At 36.5% G+C, this 20,796-nt stretch overlaps 2 protein-coding genes and 2 pseudogenes across 3 annotated transcripts; 1 reads left to right on the top strand and 3 right to left on the bottom strand.

Annotated features, from left to right (window-relative positions):
• Nucleotides 1-2,066: 2,066 nt before the first annotated feature.
• Nucleotides 2,067-3,360, top strand: LOC112170732 (annotated as a pseudogene).
• Nucleotides 3,361-5,660: 2,300 nt separating this feature from the next.
• On the bottom strand, nucleotides 5,661-6,594 carry LOC112173819 (SKP1-like protein 1A). The gene has a single exon (XM_024311500.2). The coding sequence runs from the start codon at nucleotides 6,293-6,295 to the stop codon at nucleotides 5,807-5,809; it is 489 nt and encodes a 162-aa protein (XP_024167268.1). The 5' UTR covers nucleotides 6,296-6,594; the 3' UTR covers nucleotides 5,661-5,806.
• A 141-nt stretch (nucleotides 6,595-6,735) lies between these two features.
• Nucleotides 6,736-9,062, bottom strand: LOC112173817 (heat shock cognate 70 kDa protein). 2 transcript variants are annotated; one of them, XM_024311499.2, is made up of 2 exons: nucleotides 8,797-9,062; nucleotides 6,736-8,225 (listed from the first exon to the last, which is right to left on the bottom strand). In XM_024311499.2, the coding sequence occupies exons 1-2, from the start codon at nucleotides 9,008-9,010 to the stop codon at nucleotides 6,847-6,849; spliced, it is 1,593 nt and encodes a 530-aa protein (XP_024167267.1). In that variant the 5' UTR covers nucleotides 9,011-9,062; the 3' UTR covers nucleotides 6,736-6,846. The 2 variants fall into 2 exon arrangements, with proteins under 2 accessions (XP_024167267.1, XP_040363795.1); XM_040507861.1 differs by lacking the exon at nucleotides 8,797-9,062 and adding an exon at nucleotides 8,548-8,739.
• A 1,090-nt stretch (nucleotides 9,063-10,152) lies between these two features.
• On the bottom strand, nucleotides 10,153-13,425 carry LOC112170731 (annotated as a pseudogene).
• Nucleotides 13,426-20,796: the final 7,371 nt, after the last annotated feature.

Raw genomic sequence — 20,796 nt, 5'->3', positions numbered from 1 at the left:
TTCTTCTTTTCTTTTCTGCTGAGAATTGGATACTTAGCCAAAATGTGGAAAAATGCTCTCTATCATTGCTTGAACAAGGGTACTGCTCTCTTTTGGGTGGGGCACTATGCCTTTTTCATAAATGTCCAACATTTTAAGTACTTCCAACTAGAAAGAAGTTGAGATTTGTTAAATTGGCATCCAATCAGGTCATGTTAACAACACATCATCAAAGCTTTGCACATAACATATGTGAGGACTATAACCTCAGATTGTAGAAAGCAAACTAATATATGAGCCACACCCAGAAGTTGTTTTGACTTGTGCGGTTGATGAGTTTTGTCAAGTGGTGATTCGTTCACACGAGAGTATGTTTCCCATACACCCTCCATGCATTCTCTAGTGTGGAATTTCCATGGATTCTAGTGCTTGTAATATCTATCCCTTTCTCTCTCATGAGTCATAGCATGTTTATCACAAAGATTAGGTGAGGATTGCATCATATTTTATGGAATGAATGTTGGGTTGTTGCTCGTATCTACTACAGTTTTCATAGACAAATTTGTGGAAGAACTCAAGCTTGGTTAGGAATACCAAATGCTTGTGGGTTAGCCCCAAAAAACTGTTATGGATATAAAACCAGAGAGAATTATATACAAGTGGGCAAGAGAACCTAAACAGATTTTCACTGATTGGAGGCACATTCATTGGTCAATTTCACCAGAAGCTTTATGCTTTCTAATTCATATCTTTCTCCTCCCTCTTCCTGTGTAGGAAAAGGTGATGAATTCTGCTTTTATCCTTTGCTTTCACGCAAAGACTCATAGAAGAGCACGAAGATGTTTAGAAAGAGTGATGGGAATTTGGGATGTGGTTGTGCGATCCAAGATGGGACCAGTATACCATCTGCATATTTTGGGGTTAAACTCATGAAATTGTCTATGTTACCGACCAAAAACATATAATTTTTGATACAAACACGCGTGACATACGAATAAATACAAAGCTAAATCAGAATTATACATGAGAGTTGAAAAAGTGAACATGTAAAATTCAACCATTAACACGATTGATATGCTAGTTTCTAGTTCCTACCATGGAATTTGCTAAACTTTTTTGTGGTATACTGGTATTTGAGTAACTGGGTTAATGAACTTTATAGTGATTCTACTGATAGTCCAGCGTCTGCAATGTTTACTGTGACTGAAACAGAGCACAGAAATTGGATAAGATAGGCAAACATGGTTGGATTCCAATTTCAGTTTCTGGATGTATTTAATAGACAGATAGCAAAACTGAAGACTAGTTCATAAACTCATTAAAGTGTCCAGATAATAAGTTTCATTAACAACCAGAATTTAAATTCGGAGAACAGTCCTTCACTGTTGACACTTTTACTTGGGTAAATGCTAGTTACACATTACCCTTTTACCATTATTCCTATCAAACTAGTTTTCTTTGCACCAGTGATAGATAGTCGATTCAATACATGCAGAACTTCATACTAATAAAAATAAAAAAAAAAATACATGTAGAACTTGAAACTAAAATTTATAAAATAAATTTAGTTCAATATAGAGACAGACTAGTTTGATAGAGAGATAGAATAGTTCTAAACTAGTCTACCAATGCATGAACCGGTATAACTCATAATCGAACTAGTCTATTTAATATATCGGTACATTGATATAATATAGGCAAAACCACTATTCTACACCCTAAGTTTCGAGTTCAACTATCTTTTTGCAAATAGTATTCGATTAAAGGAAGAAAATTACATGATAACATGAAGACCTTTTGGTGTAAAAAGGTCCAAAAGGAAGATGGTAAACAAGATTTAACTATAGGCGGAGACAAGAGGCCGAGTGTCACCAACTCAACGACAAATTAAATCAACTATGTTAGGGGCAACTTGGTCACTTGAAATCTAGTCTACACAGCACAGATCTAGAATAGATAAAGTTGTAATAAGAGCCAACATTAAGGGGCATTTCAGCAATCCAATCTTTATATAAACACCAAGTTCAACTTTGTAGACTCAGCAGCCTCAAAAATAAAGTCCTCTCAGGAATTTCTCATTACCCTTTTCAATTTCAGCAACCATGGCAATGGCTTTCAAGATGGTACAATCACTTTCCCTTTGAATATTTTTTCTTAATATCTCATACTATATCAAGTTTTTAACTTTCTGGCTAATCTGATCAATATTGTTTATGGGTTCAATCTATGTTCTTTGTTATAGGCCACAACTGGGATGTGGTTACTGATGAATGCAAGAACTCATTCCTGGAGATGAAATGGAAGAAGGTGGCTAGGTACATAGTGTACAAGATTGATGAAGAATCGAGGCTTGTGACCGTTGATAAGGTGGGTGGACCTGGTGAAAGCTATGATGATCTTGCAGCTTCTCTGCCCAAAGATGATTGCAGATATGCTGTTTTCGATTTCGATTTCGTCACTGTGGATAATTGCAAGAAGAGCAAAATCTTCTTCATTGCTTGGTCAGTCATCTCCATTCTTTTCATGTTCATCAAGATCAAGTATTTAATTACTCTATAACCCTGTGATTAGTTAGTTTTATCATGTTTATAGTTAACCAAGTAGGAAACTGGAGCTAGCTAGGATACCCCATTTAGGTATATCATCTTTTTTATATAATGATTAGGTACAATTACATCATTATCATTATTCTTAATAGGTGGGTACATGGTTTTCAATAGTCTTGGCACACCTAATAATTTCTATACTCATTTGTATGATAAGTATGAGTCATGCTTGCTTGAGGCACTAGACATATTTCAACTATTGTGATAGCGATTAGTTCATATCCGGGTCTATTATGAACCTCATTTTTTTTTTTCTAACAGGATACAATGTATTGTAAAATTCGGTCTATTTAGTTTGTTCATATCCGGATTCACTATGAGCCATTGAGCCTCATTTATAACTATCTATTATATTTGGCAGATTAGTCTAATCAGAGAAGTAGGGGATTTACATGAGATGTGAATTTGGGTTTGCAGGTCTCCAAGTGAATCAAGGATTAGAGCAAAAATCCTGTATGCAACCTCCAAGGATGGGTTGAGGAGAGTTCTTGATGGCATCAGCTATGAACTTCAGGCTACTGACCCTACTGAGATGGGGATGGATGTGATTAAGGACAGGGCTAAATAATTGTGATTAGATGAGCTTAATTATGTTCTGGAATCTCTTACTTTATTTAATAACTCCCAACCTGTTCTGCAACCACATGTGTTTTTCCTTGTTGGTGGTATCTTTCTTTTCTCATCACCTGCTAGATTTTTGGCACTAATATTGTAAGTTAATCTCTAATTTGTAATAATAATTGAGTGCTAATTAACAACGCTGTGTTGTCGGTGAGCCATCGCCTATTGGTTAGTTAGCCTAACTAACACTGTGGAGGTCACGGGTTCAAATTTCACTGACATCAGGGATGGGGTGGGGGTGGAGTAGAGAGTTACATTGTTGTCCAGAGAAAAAAAAAAAAAAAAAAAAAAAAGCGCTGTGTCTTTGTAAGTGTAATGAGGCAAAATCCAATATGGAGATATGTGATTTTCGCTTACATTTAAGAAGTTCTTACTATTTTGTAACTTTTCGTTTCTTAAGTGTAACAAGAGAGTAAATCACTAAACTTCTCTCACAGCATTCACTTACATATAATAATCACGTGATCGCTTATTGTAAAATCGATTGTTTGATTAACACGTTACGCATAATAAGAGATATGCAAAATAAATACTATCCAAGTTTCAATGCTAATGCTCTCAATATATACACAGAATAAGTTTGTTCCATGTTATCCCAATCTTAATTAGCAAATGAAACTCTTTTATCTTGATTTGTCAAACTATTTCTGTTGACTAATGGCTGCACGTATTGAAGTTGATGGCTAAGCCTAAACAACTCGGACATGATTGGTGATTTGATTTTGAGGTGTTACCCTTATCACTAGTAGAGGTGATGAGGTGGAAACTAAATAATTTGGGTAGTGGTCAATATGATAACTGCCTACTACAAATAAGTAAATAACCAAAATTTGGTGTTAAATGTTGACAATAGTTTCTTGGACTGCTTTGTCCTTCAATTTGTTTTTGGTCAATCGGTTCTCGTTTGACCTCTTCCCAAAATTGGGCTGCAAATAGTTCACCAGAAACAGAGTAGTGTTAGTTTGATTCCACATTGAATTTCGTTGCAACTTCATTGGGTTTGGTTCCATACTCATCATATCAAACTGCTGTTTGTGCATTAATAATTCCAGGGTATCAAACAACAGAAGGAAGGTAGTGTGTGCTTGTACTAAAGGAAATGAGGATCAAAACAAATGAGTAGGAAACAGATATTGATGATTGATGTCATGGGCCACCATCAAAGCAACTCAATCATGTTTTGGCACCTAACTTCACCCTTCTATCGGAGATTCTTAATCGGTATGGTACCCATTGTTTTGGTCTGTTTGTTGATCAATTGCTATGGAAACTTTTTTAAATTGATTTACCTTTAGGCTATAAGTTAACCACCATAAAACATAATTGTATGAATTACACAGTAAAATGAATTCACATGATTTGAGTGGCATGCCTTGGTTGTTGGGGCTAAGAGATTAATGATGTCCTTCCTTGTTCAATGAGGTAAAACATATATTTTGTATCAGTCATAGAAGACAATCTGGTGAAATTGTGGAGCAACTGGTGATCGAGTGGTGAACCACCTTTGGTGAGTAGGAAAGTTGCAACTAGCTAAGCATTTATCCTGGACAATACGTACATTTTTCAATGGTTTAGCTCAACCAGTGATTTGGCCATTTGGGTTTTGTAGAGGAAAATATCTTATTCTTACATAATAAGATTTCAGATGGTGATGATTCTACTACAGATGAGTTTATGTGGTCGAATACTGCGTCATCTGGAGATCAGTCATTTACATATTCTAGGGTAAAACATATTGGGCTCCCCTGTTTAATGCTCCCTGCTAAATTGCAATAACTACTTACCTTTCTGAGTCTCTCTGATTACAAACTCACAAGCCACGTCAAGGAAGGAGCATACTTGGAGTTGGAGATATTCTTGGAGATATGTCCGAACTTGAGAATGCTGATGTGATTGCAATTCCGATCCCTTAAACTTTAGAGATGATGCACTTGGACTAAAGCTGGTGTAATCCAAAAAGAAATTGGCAAAATTGCTAGAATCCGAACCCCTAATATAAATCAGTTATGATATGCATCCTGTAGTACTGCTTGGCGACTAAAATACGAATCATACGTATTACAGGTCTTAAGGGAAAGTTGCTAGGTAAGTATGGATTGTTTTGCAAACTAAAAAGCTAAGATTTATATAGTTTCCTAAGTTGCATCTTTTCTGGTGTAACAAAATTGTTTTCTGATCCAATTAATCATGGACATCTGGATTGGGAAAGATTAGTTTATAGAATTGTAGGAAGAATTGCCTGTGGGCTTCTTTACCTTCATATCGATGGTGCGTTGTTGACTTCTATTATTCATTGCATTGTGTGGAACTATTATTTTTGATGATAGAAGTTGGAATTATTATTTTCACAGTCATGTGATCTACTGTTATCAAGGGGTCATTACTACTCATTAGTCATTACATAAGATTTAAGCAACAAACAGGTGAATCAATAACAAATCATGAACTGGTGAACTAATAATCAAAATCAATGTATGTTGGTAACTAAGATTTCAGAAACAAACAGGTGTTTCAATTATTCTAAAACACAATAAAAGCTCTCCAAATAAAGAACAAAACAAAACAAATATTAATTGTAGTTATATAACGATCGATCAGCTTCAGTCAAAAGCCCATGCGTTCTCCCTTCGAACCTCCTCTTCTTCCTGAGGAGTGAAGTCATTCTTGATGTTGAATTTCTCGCGAATTTGTTCGGGAGTCTTTCCCTTTATCATGTCTGCCACAGTCTGGCATGTCAAGTCCAGCAGCCCCTTGATGTTCAGATAGTTTGCTGCCAATATCAGATCGAACAGGACGCCCTGGTCGACGTCCACGAAATCGGCGTCGAATTTCTTGAGAGACTCCTCCTGATCATTCTTATTGTCTTCATTCTTGCTTTCCTTGTCCTCAACGTGCCTCTTGCAGTACTCGATGACCTTGGCTAGGATGGCGCCGGTGACGTTGGGCAAGGGGATCGCATTATCGGCGCAGCCGTCCTCCACCATGTGCTTGATGGTCTGCGATTCAAGGGCAACCGCCTCTCTAATCTGGAAATCATCTCCGTCGCAGCTGGTCAGGGTTAGCTTCTTGTTCCCAATTTCAGTCGACATGGTTATTGGTTTCAAGGTTTGAGGGTTTGGGAGATTTGAGTGCTTTTCAAAGTTTTTAGAAGATTTGAGATGTGAATAAGCCTTGCCCCTCTGCCCCCTATTTATATTATGTGTCTGTGGATACTCCTTTTCTGGTTTAGAATTGGAAAACTAATGCAATAGGGATTCACAATATGCTCGGAAAAGTTTCTCCCAAATGTAAGAGGAAACTTAATTGTTATACGGTTGCCCATCCATGTTTCAATAGGAAAAACGTTGAAACTATCAGTGCTTCTTGTTAGTTGGGTGTCATTGAATAGGCTCTTACAAAATCAATGCAGTAGTTTGAGCAGCATAGCGGATCATTTTTTGGCATGATGATAATTTTTAATTCTTATGTCTTATGGATTCTGTAAATATTGCTTTCAACATCACCAAGTTATAAAAATTGTATCGATGCAGTAATGAAAAACACTTGTAATAGCCTTAAAGAAGAATGAAACAAGAAAAATCTGTTAGCAAAATAACCAGCAAGGTAGTACAGTAATAGCCTTGAACAAGAATATAAATTGTCACATCATCTTCTCAGTTCCCAAGCTTCTTTTTTCCATATTGATTGTAATCCCCTTCTTTCTTCCAGTAGACATGTCCTCGGCAGAGACATTCAAGATACCATTTGCATCAATATCGAAGCAAACCTCAAAATTAGGAGCTCCCGCAGGAGCTGCAGGAATGTCATCAAGGGAAAATTCACCCAAAAAGTTATTCTCTGCAGGTGTAGTACTCTCACCCTCGTAGATGGGAAAGCTTATGGAAGCTTGGTTATCATAAATTGTAGTGAAAGTGCTCTTCTTCATTACAGGGATGCTGGAATTTCTTGGGATCAAAAAATTCATGTGTTTCCTGAAACTGTCAGGTTCGGTACTCTCCAACCCAAGTGACAGAGGGGTGACATCACAGAGAGTGAAAAGTTGAAGCCTATTCCCATTATTGTGACCACAAGCACTTAAGACTGCAGCTTGAGCGGCGGCTCCATAGGCAACCGCCTCATCCGGATTGATGCCCTTGCACAACTCCTTCCCATGGAACAAGTCTTGTAGTAGCTGTTGCACCATGGGAATTCTAGAAGAGCCGCCAGCAAGAACAACATCATCCACACTGCTTGCGTCCATGCCAGCATCGCTCAAACACTTCTTCACAGGCTCCATGCACTTTTTAAAGAATTCCATGTTCAGTTGTTCAAATTTGGCACGGGTAATAGTTGCACTGAAATCTACACCCTGGTCCAAACAATCAATGTCGATGTCAACTGAAGATGCGAATGACAGTCTCCTCTTTGCCTTCTCACAAGCATTTTTCAACCTCGTAAGAGCTCTCAAGTTCCCACTAACGTCCAAGTCGTGCTTCCTCTTGAATTGCTCGGCACAATAGTTCACCATTTTGTTATCAAAATCTTCACCTCCAAGATGAGTGTCTCCAGCGGTGGCCATCACATCAAAGACGCCATGACCTATTACTAGTAGTGACACATCTAAAGTACCACCACCTAAATCAAATATCATCACAGTTCTTTTGCTCTCTGAACCGGTTTTCTTATCAAGGCCGTAAGCAATGGCTGCAGCAGTTGGTTCATTTATTATACGAATCACATTTAGGTCAGCCATTTCAGCAGCATTTTTGGTAGCCTGACGTTGTGCGTCATTAAAGTAAGCAGGGACAGTAATAACAGCATTTTTTACACTTGATCCAAGATAGGCCTCAGCAACTTTATGCATCTTTGCGAGTACCATGGATGATATTTCTTCAGCAGCGAAGTGTTTCTCTTGGCCCTTGTCTTGCACAACAATAATGGGCTTGTCATTAGGACCTTCAATGACCTTGAATGGCCAAAGCTTCATATCACTTTGAACACATGCATCGCTAAATCTTCTACCTATCAATCGCTTAGCATCTGCAAATGGTAAAATTGTGGAACAGAATCAGACTTCTATGAAATATATGGGCAATTTCAAAGCATTACATGCATGAGATGAGACAGTTCAATTAATTTTACCTGCTTTACAGTTATACTACTACGCATGTTACTAGTTGTCGAAAGATGTGTTTATATATATATATATATATATATATATAAATTATACAAAAAGTGATAAATTTTCCATGAAAGATAACGAGAGTCCAATTCAAGATTTTCCATTTGCGAATGGAAAACTTATACTATTAATGGTCGTGGACTAGAAAACAAAAACAAGTAGAATGGTTTTCATACCCACCCGAGAAGTGTAATTGGCTTCTTGAGGCACTTATTAGCAGGACCTAAATCAAACTTGTAAAAAACAAAATCTCAGGCTAACTAACGTTACGAAACTACGATAGACAAGCTGATAACCAAGAATTTGCTGAGGAAAGAAAAAAAACAAAAAGAAAGCACACGCAGGTATATAAAACTTATTGAAGACTATTTAAGTGTTAATTGATATATTTGTGGATGCATGTGAGATTACTTAGCTTGAAGATTATACCAAAGACCGAGTTGGTAGGGTTTTTGATGATCTGGTTAAGTGCTGCATCTCCTACCAATTGCTCAGTATCAGTGAAGGCAACATAAGATGGAGTAGTTCTGTTGCCTTGATCGTTCACTATTATCTCAACTCGATCGTGCTGCCACACTGCCACGCACGAATAGGTTGTCCCCAAGTCAATCCCTATTGCATGATCCTCTCCACCACCTGCCATTGTTTCAAGAACTTAGAGAAAAATATATAAAAGAAGATCGAAGAAAACTGGTCCTGGAGACTAATTGTTTGGACACTTGGTGAATGTTTTGGCTTTCTCCTTACCTAGGTTTTATAATGTTAGGTTCATGGGTATATATGGCGTTACTTAAGAGAAAAGTTTTGGAACTAAACAGGAAGGTCTTAAAATCCTGAAAAGGGAAATACCTACGAGCATATCTATATATACGAGAGATCTTAGATTCAATGCTTATCTTGTACACCAAGAATTTATTGTTTATTATTTGTAAGACCTATAATCTTTTAAATCTCAGAAAATATTTATTTGCGATTTGGTTCCTCTGATCCTCTCTATGTTCCAGAATTCTGTGACGGACTCTGTACGTAATTAGGCCCTCTATTTTCCTTTGGTTTCTGTGATAAGCCCACAAGGATCAATGTTGTTTATAAGAAGTGTAATATATCCCAACACAAATAAAATTTGAAATACGTGTACGTCATCTTAAGAATAAGATCTCAAAGTGTTCTCAGATTAAATGAAATCCTATAGATATCAATCCTGTTAAATTTAATTAAAAACAGTAACATAATATCATTTAATTTGGTGGCATTAGTGCTTATTTGTGAGTGAAATGTTTTCACTTTGACTGGTTGAGTAGTTGAGTCGTAAATTACCAGTTGTACTAGTTGCGTTGTAGAAGTTACAATGCCACCAGGTAGAACATAAACCTAACCAACAGAAAGAACAAGAGAGGAGCGGATCATTCTCCTCCCACAAGTAAACACATAAACAAGAAACTAGCAAAAATTTATTAATAATCAAGAAAAAAGGATACATAGCAAGGGGGGCTAAACCAAACCTTGCCAAGAGAAAATACAAAATTGCAAAGTACAGAAAATAACTAAGATCCTTTGAGAAGCGGGGGACTAGGCCAAGACTGCTTCCAAAACAAACATAGTACTGAAAGATAAGAAAAAGAGGCACTCATTATCTTTCATGTTTTTTTCCACCCATAAAAATAAGGCAACCCTTCCACCATAGGAAAAAAAAAAAAAAAAACTAGCAAAAAAGGAATGAAACAACAAATGTTGGATAACGAAAAGATGATACGAGAGGCATACACAACTCAAAATTTGGTCAATCTACCTAAGAAGACCAAATTTCTTAATAACATAACCACGCCACCTATTTGCCATGGTTTTAAGCTTATGCGAGAAGGATCTTCCATTCCTGCAACAACAGATGAAAATGGCGTAAACAAGATCGGTTGAGACTTAGCTCATACATGGTCATAAAAATAAAATTTCAATACCTCATAGTTCTTGTCTCAGTGTTGATTGTAATCCCTTTAGTGGACTTGTCTTCAACATAGACATCAAACTTAGAAACATGCTTGGGAGCTGGAGAAATGTTGTTGAGCACAAACTCACCCATGGAGTTTTTATAAGAGGTTTTTTCACTTTCACCTTCATTCTCAGTTACACTCTCAAGTTCACTCTCAGTTTCACTCTTACCTTCATATGACCCGGAGGTTCTTGTCTTAGTGTTTATTGTAATCCCTTTCTTGTTGCCAGTGGACTTGTCTTCAGCAGAGACATTAAGAATGCCGTTGGCATCAATATCAAAGCAAACATCAAGCTTAGGAACACACTTGGGAGCTGGAGGAATATGGCAGAGCTCAAATTCACCCAAAAAGTTATTATTTGAGGTTTTCTTACTCTCACCTTCATATACAGGGAACAACACGCTACGTTGGTGGTCATACACAGTAGTAAAGTTCCTGTTCATCTTGATGGGAATTCTGGTGTTTCTTGGAATCAAAACGGACATCCGATCATGAGTACATTCGGCAAAATAATGATCATCATCATGATCATACTCACAAACCTGTATGCCAAGTGAGAGAGGTGTGACATCCAAGAGAGTGAAGTCTTGAAGCCTATTCCCATTTGGAATCCGGCCACACCCATTTAAGACTGCATCTTGAAGCCTATTCCCATTTTGCTTTCCACACCCGTTTAAGACTGCAGCTTGAACAGCTGCTCCATATGCAATCGCCTCATCTGGATTTATGCCCTTGCACAACTCCTTCCCATTGAACACATCCTGCAATAGCTCTTGCACCTTCGGAATTCTAGAAGAGCCACCAGCAAGAACAACATCATCCACACTGTCCACACCCATGCCAGCATCGCTCAAACACTTATGTACAGGATCCATACATTTTTTGAAGAAATTCATGTTCAGTTGTTCAAATTTTGCACGGGTAAGATTTGTGCTAAAATCAATGCCCTGATCCAAACAGTCAATTTCAATGTCAATTGAAGATGTAAATGAAAGTCTCCTCTTTGCTTTCTCACAAGAACTTCTTAACCTCATAAGAGCTCGGGAGTTTCCACTAACGTCCAATTTGTGCTTCTCTTGAACTGCTCAACACAATAACTCACCATTTGTTATCAAAATCTTCACCACCAAGGTGAGTGTCTCCAGCTGTGGCCTTGACGTCAAAGATACCGTCACCTAGGGTTAAGTAGTGACACATCTAAAGTACCTCCACCCAAATCATATATCATCACATTTCTCTGGCCTTCTTGTCAAGGCCATAGGCAATTGCTGCAGCTGTTGGTTCGTATAATAATTCGCATCACTTTTAACCCTGCAATAAGACCAGCATTCTTCGTAGCCTGACGTTGTGAGTTATTGAAGTAAGCAGGGACAGTGATAACTGCATTCTTTACATGTGATCCAAGGTAAGCTTCAGCAGTCTCACGCATCTTTGCGAGAATCATGGATGAGATTTCTTCTGGAGCAAACTGTTTCGTCTTCCCATTGTGTTTAATCAGAATCTTGGGCTTATTTTCTGCCCCTTCATGACCTTGAATGGCAATAACTTAACATCATGTTGAACCGAGGCATCGCTAAATCTCCTACATTAATCGCTTTGCATCTGCAAATTAATATCAAATTTAGGAACATGTATAGTTCACTAATGCAAATGAATTCACATAATGGTGATTAACTGTTTCTCAAATTCAAAACTACCTAGCTTGTAGTGAGATGTATGTTACTTGGTCAATATAATATGTGCATTCAACATATTGTTTGATATGAGAATAACGGCTAGGGCTGCCACTTGGTTTGGTAATTTCCAAACTGAATACCAACCGATATTTTAAGTTGGTAACCGACTTTTTGGTAACCGAGACCGAAAAAACTGAAATCGAAAATTACCGAAAAAGTTGGTTTGGTTTTGGTAAATACCGATATCCGATTATCTAAATATTAGATTTATATAATACAGTTTTCAATGCACATACATGTTATATTAAGAAATAAACATAAAAACTTTTATAATAGTATGAACATTACTACATATACTACATTAATAGTTAAGTACCCTAGTCAGTCAGTGATGGTTAAATAATCTAGTTTTATTGAAAATTGCTAAAACTTGATGTTATAATACACAAAGAAAGCTATAATTAGTAGATGAATACAAAGTTTATGACTATAAAATTCAAAAACCTAGTTTTGTTCATTCTAATTTATATTATAAAGAATTAGTTGTTCTAAAGTTGTAATACCGAAAACCGAAATACCGAATTTAGTAGATATAATTAACAACCGAAAATTTTGGTTGGTAATTGGTAACTCAGTTTTGAAACCAAAAGCTTTGGTTTTGAAGTTGGTAATACCTATAACGGATTCGAACCGACGAATGACAGCCCTAATAACGGCAATTATAGGGTCATTGATCGTTTCAAATATTGTCGGTTTTGTGTACTTACGAAACACAATTACTAAAAGAATTTTGATCAGAGGTATGGTTTACGCTGGACGATTATATTACAATATATATCAAAAGTGAAATACTATTTAATCAGAAAAATAAAAGGTAAATACTGAAAGTTTTTCTGAACAATCATCCTGATTAATAAGCTAAGCTTGTTCTAAAAACAGTAAAACCTTGAGGAAGTCAATATAGATTTAACTGCTTCTTAAGAAGTAACTACCATGACCTTCAACTCTAATCAATCTTAAGTAGACACAGATATATAACTCCTCCTCAATGCACTCGATCAAAGAATAATAAAGGATTAACATGCTGCAAAATCAATCTGGATCGGACTATGAAGTATACATATAATATGTGTTTGATGAAAATATATGTGACTGATGGATGAGGACCTTACCAAATTATGGAGGTAGTGGGATTTCTGATGGCCTGGTTAACTGCTGCATCACCTACCAGTCGCTCGTTATCAGTGAGGCAACGTAAGATGGAGTTGTCCTGTTGCCCTGATCGTTGGTATGATTTCTGCATTATTGTTCCGCCAAACTGCCACACACGAATAGGTTGTTCCCAAGTCGATCCCTATTGCATAACACTCTTCTTCTTCTCCTGTTATTGCCATCCTCAATGCTTTTACCAGTTGAAACCTGAAGGTTAAACTCAATGATCGAGTTAGCTAGGGTTTACAGGGATAGCCGCTTTACTACTAGAAAAGTTAAGTGAGAACCAAAAGAGAAACTTTTAATTAAAGATATTCTTAAAAGATAAGAGAAACTTTAAAAAGCACCTCATGATTCTCTCTGTCATATAAGGTAAGGTAAAGAATCGGTACGTAGTGATAAATATGATGTAACTTGGCACATAATTAATGCATGCATGAAATTTGATTCCTTTCAGATTTCTTTATCTTTCATTTTTAATTTTATGGGAACCCTAAGAAAATCGCCGATACTTGAATATCATGTGTAATCAAGCCAATTAGGTTCAAATTTCCCGTTTTGTTTTCCTAATGGCAAGGTGACTGGAGAGCATAGATATTAGTTTACCGATCGATTGGAAAAGCAACCTGCACTGAGATAGGTATAGGATCATCGATACATACATGTAGAGCATCAGATGTGATCGAGTCTATTGCTGCTTGGCGTAGAACTTGTTTGAACCAATATTTGACAAGGCTCACGTGGCAGATAGGTGGCCAGACCCATAAGGCGTAATGAATGACCGCGGCTAATTCGTTAAAGATTTACAAATTGATTCCCAAATTAGCCCGGCACATTAAAGATTTACAAAGTTGATTTTCAAATTTATGGAGAAGATAACGTGTTCGGAGAACCGTTACTGAGATCAAATGACTCACAAGGCTTAATGAATGACTGCGGACCACAAGGGTAATGAATGACCATGGCTAATTAGCCGCGGCACATTAAAGAGCATGATTGTCATGAGAAAATTTACCAAAACTTGGTTTAATTCACTTGATAAGCATTAAGGGGTTTTATTGCCAATCATCAGTTACAGAGGCGGAGCCACAAAGGGGCCTAGTGGGTCTTGTGCCCCACTGAGATTGATACAAATACAACTTAGATTACAAAGATTAATAGTTCCCAATTTGGCAGAGTGGCCCAACAGTTTTTGTTGTGAACACTAGGTCCCTAGTTCAACTCTTGCAGTTTATTTTACTTTGTATTTTTTTTTTTGGTATAGAAAAGGGACAATATACAATTCTCCATACAATACAGTACAAATATACAATACCTATGAAATCTCCATACAATACAATACTAATATACGTACTATAGGCTTCTTCTAGTTCTCTTTTCTATACTTTTCATGTGGTTTTCACACCAATAAAATCTCATTGAAGAAAATTACGTGCCGTTGTAATATATAGATTACATATACAGCTGTTTTTTAATGTTTTGCTATGATTAATTTTTTTTTTTGGTGCCCCAGCAAACTAAAATTTCTGGCTCCGCCATTGATCAGTTACAAAGCCTGATTGATTCTTTCTATTTGTAACAAAGCCTGATTGACTGCTCATGAAAGAATCAATCATTGATAACGTCAAAAATATCATAAACATGAATACTGTTCTATTTGTAATAAATTCGGTCTTAGCTGTAAAGGCTGCGATTGCTTCTTTTCCTTCATTCAGTAGTTTAGCTTCACGATAAAAATGACCATAAGATTCATTGTTAGAGGTCCTTGACCAAACGTTCTACGCGAGTAATCTCAATACATTTCAACAGTTTTGCAACACTTATCAATGTTTACGTGTTTATCTTATCTTTTTCTTTACCGGTATTTATATTTCCTGTACTTTACATTGGCGTTCTTTACATTCCCGTAATTTATCTTTTTGCTTGTCACTTTGTTGCACTTTATTCCCGCGGTTTACATTCTTGTTCTTTATCTTCATGTATTTTATTTGCTGCACTTTTACATTCCTGTACTTTCTTTACCTGCACTCTCGTTTATGCTATTTATTTTCTGTTGTTTACTTTACGTCATTTACTTTATACAAAATCACAAAAACGAATCATCATCACTTCACTTTCACCTCAATCATCGAGTTACACAGCACGAAGATTGCAACTAAGTAAGGCCGATCCATGCCAAAGTCCTTGCATTCAAGGCAGAGAGAACCCCGCTGCCGAGATCGATCATTCCTCGGCCCACAATCAATTGATCAGAAGTCAGATCGGCGCAAGATCTACAATCTAGAATAAAATCTCGCTTGGCCTACCGGGCGCGAGTTGGCATGCCTATGCACTCGTCACCACTCCAGAAGGACACGTGTAAGCTAAAGAAGCCCTCGGCCTAGTAACACGCGGCCGAGATGATTTTTGAGCTAACATAGCCAAAAAGACAAAATATATCAATGGATATAGCTGTCGGCAAATACCCCATGGATGATATCATGGAGGCGGTTCTACAACATCTGAACTTCAAGGATCGAATACGTTTAAGCGTCATCTGCAAGTCTTGGAGATCAATTGTTATGCAAAAAGACATTCGTGGTGCTCCACACCAACTCCCTTGGTTATATCTTCCTCAATATTCATCTCAAACTCAGTCCACAAATTGCGTACTTAAGCTTTTATAGCCTCCATGATGGCAAAGTTAACAAGTTGAGGCTGCCAAAGCCACTTCATGGAGGGTGGTTAATGGTCTTCTAAAGGTTGGTTGATTGTGATAAACAAAAAAGGGCTACTAGCTGAAAATTTTCTACTAAACCCAATCTCCAGAGCTCAATTCCAACTTCCACCTATCAGAGCAAGTACAGAAAGGACGAGGAAGTCAATGAAGAACAATATTATCCTACCTCCTGTTTCCAGCAACATTTTGCGCCTATCTACCTCGGATATCAATTCAGAATATTGTATGGTGGCATCGGTTTATTTTACGACATTGTTTTTGTGTAAGCCTGGATACAAACGATGGAGTATGGGCTTTGAGGTATTAGATGAGAAAAACCACACACTCTTGTCGATGTGTTATTCTCTGGTGGTGCTCTATATATCTTGATTGAAGTTGAGAGTAGTCATAATTAATGAGGATGGCATCGTCGTTCAAGCTCGTACTATAAGCTTTGGGGATCATGAAGTGGAATTGAAGTCGGTCTATGATTACTATCCAGGTTCTTTAGAAGGGTTACGGTATTCGCTAATGTTAGAATCTACCAACAATGAAGTCTTGCTGATCCATCAATTATCTAAAGATTATCATGGCGGTAACAAGACAAGTGATTTTAAACTATACAAGCTTGAGATAAAGAATGGCGAGTTTCTTAGGCTACAACACCTGGGGGATCAAATATTGTTTTTGGGAGACTCTGGTTCCTGGTCGTTTCCTGTGAACGAGATCAATGAGTTGGAGTTAAAAGGGAATAATTACATTTCTTTGCAACAAACACAATTACAGAACATCATCACATACATGCTTCAGAAGCATATATATCAGGTGAGATGTGCGTCTATTACCTAGCTGATGGAACCATTCATAAGCGATCTCTTCTGCGTGAGGATCTTTATTTGCGTCTTTCCCAGTTTGAATGTTTTCTGGAGACTAAAACCTTGGATGAATTACGAAAATTAACTTGGTTCACCCCGAGTTTATAGAGAATCAAGAAGTCTTTTTATTATTATTATTTTTTTTTGGTGAAAGAAAATTTTATTAAATAAAAGAGAGATCAAACATTAAAAGGGGGAGACATGAGACCAAAACCCCTTATAAAAAAAAAAACAAAAAAAAAACATTACAAAACCATGAATATGGTTGAAGAAAAACCAATTCCTAACAATTAAAGTTGAGACGCACCGTAGGTGTCCGATTGCTTGTCGGGTACCTTGAACTCAATTGACATTGTTTTGCCTTGAATTTTTGTGTTGAGGCTTTAGGAGACTGCAAAGAAGATTCTCATCTAAAGCTGTTTTACCCTCATTAAACTAAGTTTTGAATCAAGCTGTGCTAAAGTTAGTACTTATGCTATGTTGTAATCGGGTTACATATCGAGTTATCTTTCCGCTATGTCACTGCTATGTTAAAGCAAATGGAGTAGCTCATTGTGCACTCTTTGCTAGTTGGTGCTTGTTAGAATACAAGTCTCCTGTAGAGATTTCTGATATTATTTCGGAAAATACTCTAGATGTTTATTGTAATCAAGGGTTTAGGCTCAATGTCCCCCCCTGTATTCGACAGTTTCATTAATCAAGGCTTGAGGGGCTTGAGGGCAGCCGCACCAGTCTTTTATTCAAAACAAAAAAAACTAAGTTTTGAATCAAGAAGTCTAGTTTTTTTTTCTTCAGCTTTCATTTTAAATGGGACTCAATGTATGAGGAAATGTTGAGGAGAATCGATTTTTTCCTTTATTGAAAACCAACTATATTGGTTTGATACTCGGTTCTTTCTCATAGACCGAGATCAACCTAGGGAATCCAGAAAGATAGCTTATGAACTTCACCTTTTGGCTTTGGTCTTTTTCCCTTATGCTATCTCCAATAGAAGGTTCAAAGTCCATAATTTAGACCATGGTTGAGCAAAACCCATCTCCAATCATGGATCGGGTCTATTATAAAAAAGCTCAATGGAGATCTAAAGTCCATTTCTTGGTCTAAATATAGACTAGCAAAGGTAGCCCACATTAAGCTTCATGTTGCATGATTGCATAATTGATCCAAAGTTTTCCCAACCCGCCAACCGTTCCTTTTTTTTTTTTTTTTGAATAAATTTGATTTTATGAAATCTTTAATTTTATGAAAGCTTCAGTGGTCATGTAATCTTTAATTTTACGAAATAAATTTGACATAATTTATTATAATTATTATTATTTATTAGTGGTATGATACATCAACTAAATATAACTATGAAGTATAATACAAAATGAGCCATTACAATAATACTTTACTACTTTTATTCTTTATAATAAAAAAAAAACAAATAATTTGTGCAGATAAAAATCTAATCTGTAATCTGTAGAGTTGTGTATGAATCGACACGTGGACTCGAAAAGTCTTATCTAACAATACAGTAAGATTTCTTCAATCATTAAAATCATATTTTTGTCTCTAAAAATAATTCTAAGTATACTTGAATTAGTAATATAATTGAAAACTCTAATAATTTTGAAGTATACAAATTAAAAATAATAAAATATATTAAAGTCTATAATTTAGACCTCAAAATATTAGAGTTAGAAAAATTATAGACCTCACTATTTAGATAATAGTACCTTTTAAAAGTCTAAAATTTTAAACCACGGTCTATTTTAGACCTCCACGCCTGAGATAACCTGGAGGCGGTGCAAATTACGCCTCTGACTGAGGTTGGGCATGTCCCAAACTCGGAGGCATGTCGTACTTGTCACTTCAACCTCAGACGCCCTTTAACAAAAGCGTCAAATGACATCATCACCTGGCACATGAAATTGACAGAAACCAAATTATTATCCCACGACGTCGTTTTGGGCGTCTGAAGCCAAAGGGAAAAGGCTCCACCTCACGTGCCACAAGTCTTCTATCCATTAATTACTTTGATAATTATATGCATTTTTTTTAACTAGCTTGTAATCATACTGCAATTGAAACATTTACTATTACTCATGTGTGCAATTTTTGTTTGTGGTAATTGAATTATTACCAAGTGGCATGTGTTGACCCAAAACAAGTAGTATGATGTGCAAATAGTGAAGGACCATTTGACATCAAAAAAAAATTCAAATAATTACTCCGAATGTTGAAATTGATCCTATTTAATCTAAAAAAAATAGTTTAATCTAAATAAAAATGGAAATTTTATTTGACATCTGATGTTCATAAGAGCATCTTTAATAATGAAGTCAAAACTCAAAGTCATTTTATAAATTAATTATTTTGGATAATTATTTAACTACTATATGAATTTATGTATTTATGTATCATACATAATTATTTTATATAATATAGGGCCCTTTAAAAAAAAAAATCACTAGGGCTGGGATCGGTTATGAAAATGCAAAAATTTGCCTGAACCAGAAAGGGAACTTCGGTTCGATTGTTATAGTTGACAGTGTCGGAACCGACGAGAACAGAAATCGAGAACCTTCGGTTCGGTTTTCCGGTTTTAATGATTCCTTGATGAAGTTGAAAAAAAACCCCAAAAACAGGCAATTTTCCAGTTCCATCTCTACCCTCTCCACCCGTTACACTGCATAGTAGGCCTCGTCTTCTACATCTCGGACTTCAACGAGCACGGTGTCTCCACCGACGGGACCATGCGGTTGTACTGCAAACACAACGAACTGCTTAGGGGAATCTTCGCAGTCGGATTAATCTGAATCCTCATTTGAATCTTTGCAGTCGGATCTGACCCTTGAACCGGTTGTTGTTGAGGTAGAGGTTCTAGACGGTGAGAATCGGTTGTAGCTGAGGTCGATGGTCGGGTGATTGAAATATGATTCGAGGGTTTGACTACAGGTATCGGTTCCATCGGGTTTGACCCTCTTCCGGAACTAAGAACTGAAACCGAATCGAGAACTTACTAAACGGTTCGGTTCTGGAAATAAATCGAACACTGACAGCTAGGAACTGCACCAAACCGACCATTTCAATTCGGTTCTTCTGGTTTTCGGTCCGAGAGTCCCAGCCCTATATATCACTATTTTAACTTTTGACTCTATGGTTGGAGTTACTCTAATATACTTAATTCATGTCTTAAACTTTTTATTCACGACCATATATGTCTGTAAATGATTACAAGTTTAGTTAAGGATTTTTTTTTCTCGATCAAAAAAGAGAAATGAGAAAATTTAAAATGATTCTAGCTAGTTTTGAGACAACATCTTCATGACAAAGACCTAAAGTTGAATGATGAATTCCATGCATGTAACATCATTTTATTAACCATTGTAGGGACTTGAAATAAAAGTAAATGAAAATCAGTAGTTAAATGTTGCATGTGGATTTTACATGAGTCACCAGCTTAATGGTAGATGTACCTCCCAATTAGCATGTGAATGTCCGAAATAGGCAAAAGGAGGATCATACAAACTTTATGAGCCCCGTCGTACTTGATCATTTGCATGATACAAGGAAATATAAATTTCCTTAGCAACAAACGAAATGCCACGTACTATGTAAATAACGGTACTCTTTAATAAGTCCCAATTTATAAAAGTTGAGTAATCAATGATCCACTATTATAAGTCAAATTTCATTATCGAACAGAAACAAAATTCATTTAATTGTGAATGGACACTATTGTCAAAAGACAATAATTTCCAATAGACACTGATTTATCAGTAGTTCACTACCACAAAAGAAGGACTTACACGTGATAATTTGAAACTGTTTCATGACAACAAGAAAGATGCTAGTCAATGTCTATGTATCTATTGGTGGATTTTTGAAACTAAAACCGACAACTGATAAATCACACCTAACTACACCGAACTGATAAAAGATAATTGAAACCAAACTAAACCAACAAATATATTAACTAAAAATCTTAGATATAG

The sequence above is a fragment of the Rosa chinensis genome, chromosome 6 (genome assembly GCF_002994745.2).
Source record: "Rosa chinensis cultivar Old Blush chromosome 6, RchiOBHm-V2, whole genome shotgun sequence".
Taxonomy (NCBI): Eukaryota; Viridiplantae; Streptophyta; class Magnoliopsida; order Rosales; family Rosaceae; genus Rosa; species Rosa chinensis.
This window is presented reverse-complemented; position numbering and strand designations above follow the sequence as displayed.

Excerpts from the sequence above, each read along its gene's own strand:
- LOC112173819 (XM_024311500.2), bottom strand. The coding sequence starts at position 6,295 with ATGTCGACTGAAATTGGGAACAAGAAGCTAACCCTGACCAGCTGCGAC.
- LOC112173817 (XM_024311499.2), bottom strand. The coding sequence starts at position 9,010 with ATGGCAGGTGGTGGAGAGGATCATGCAATAGGGATTGACTTGGGGACA. Across the intron at positions 8,226-8,796 it reads CCCTACCAACTCGGTCTTTG|ATGCTAAGCGATTGATAGGT; the intron begins GTATAATCTTCA and ends TACCATTTGCAG.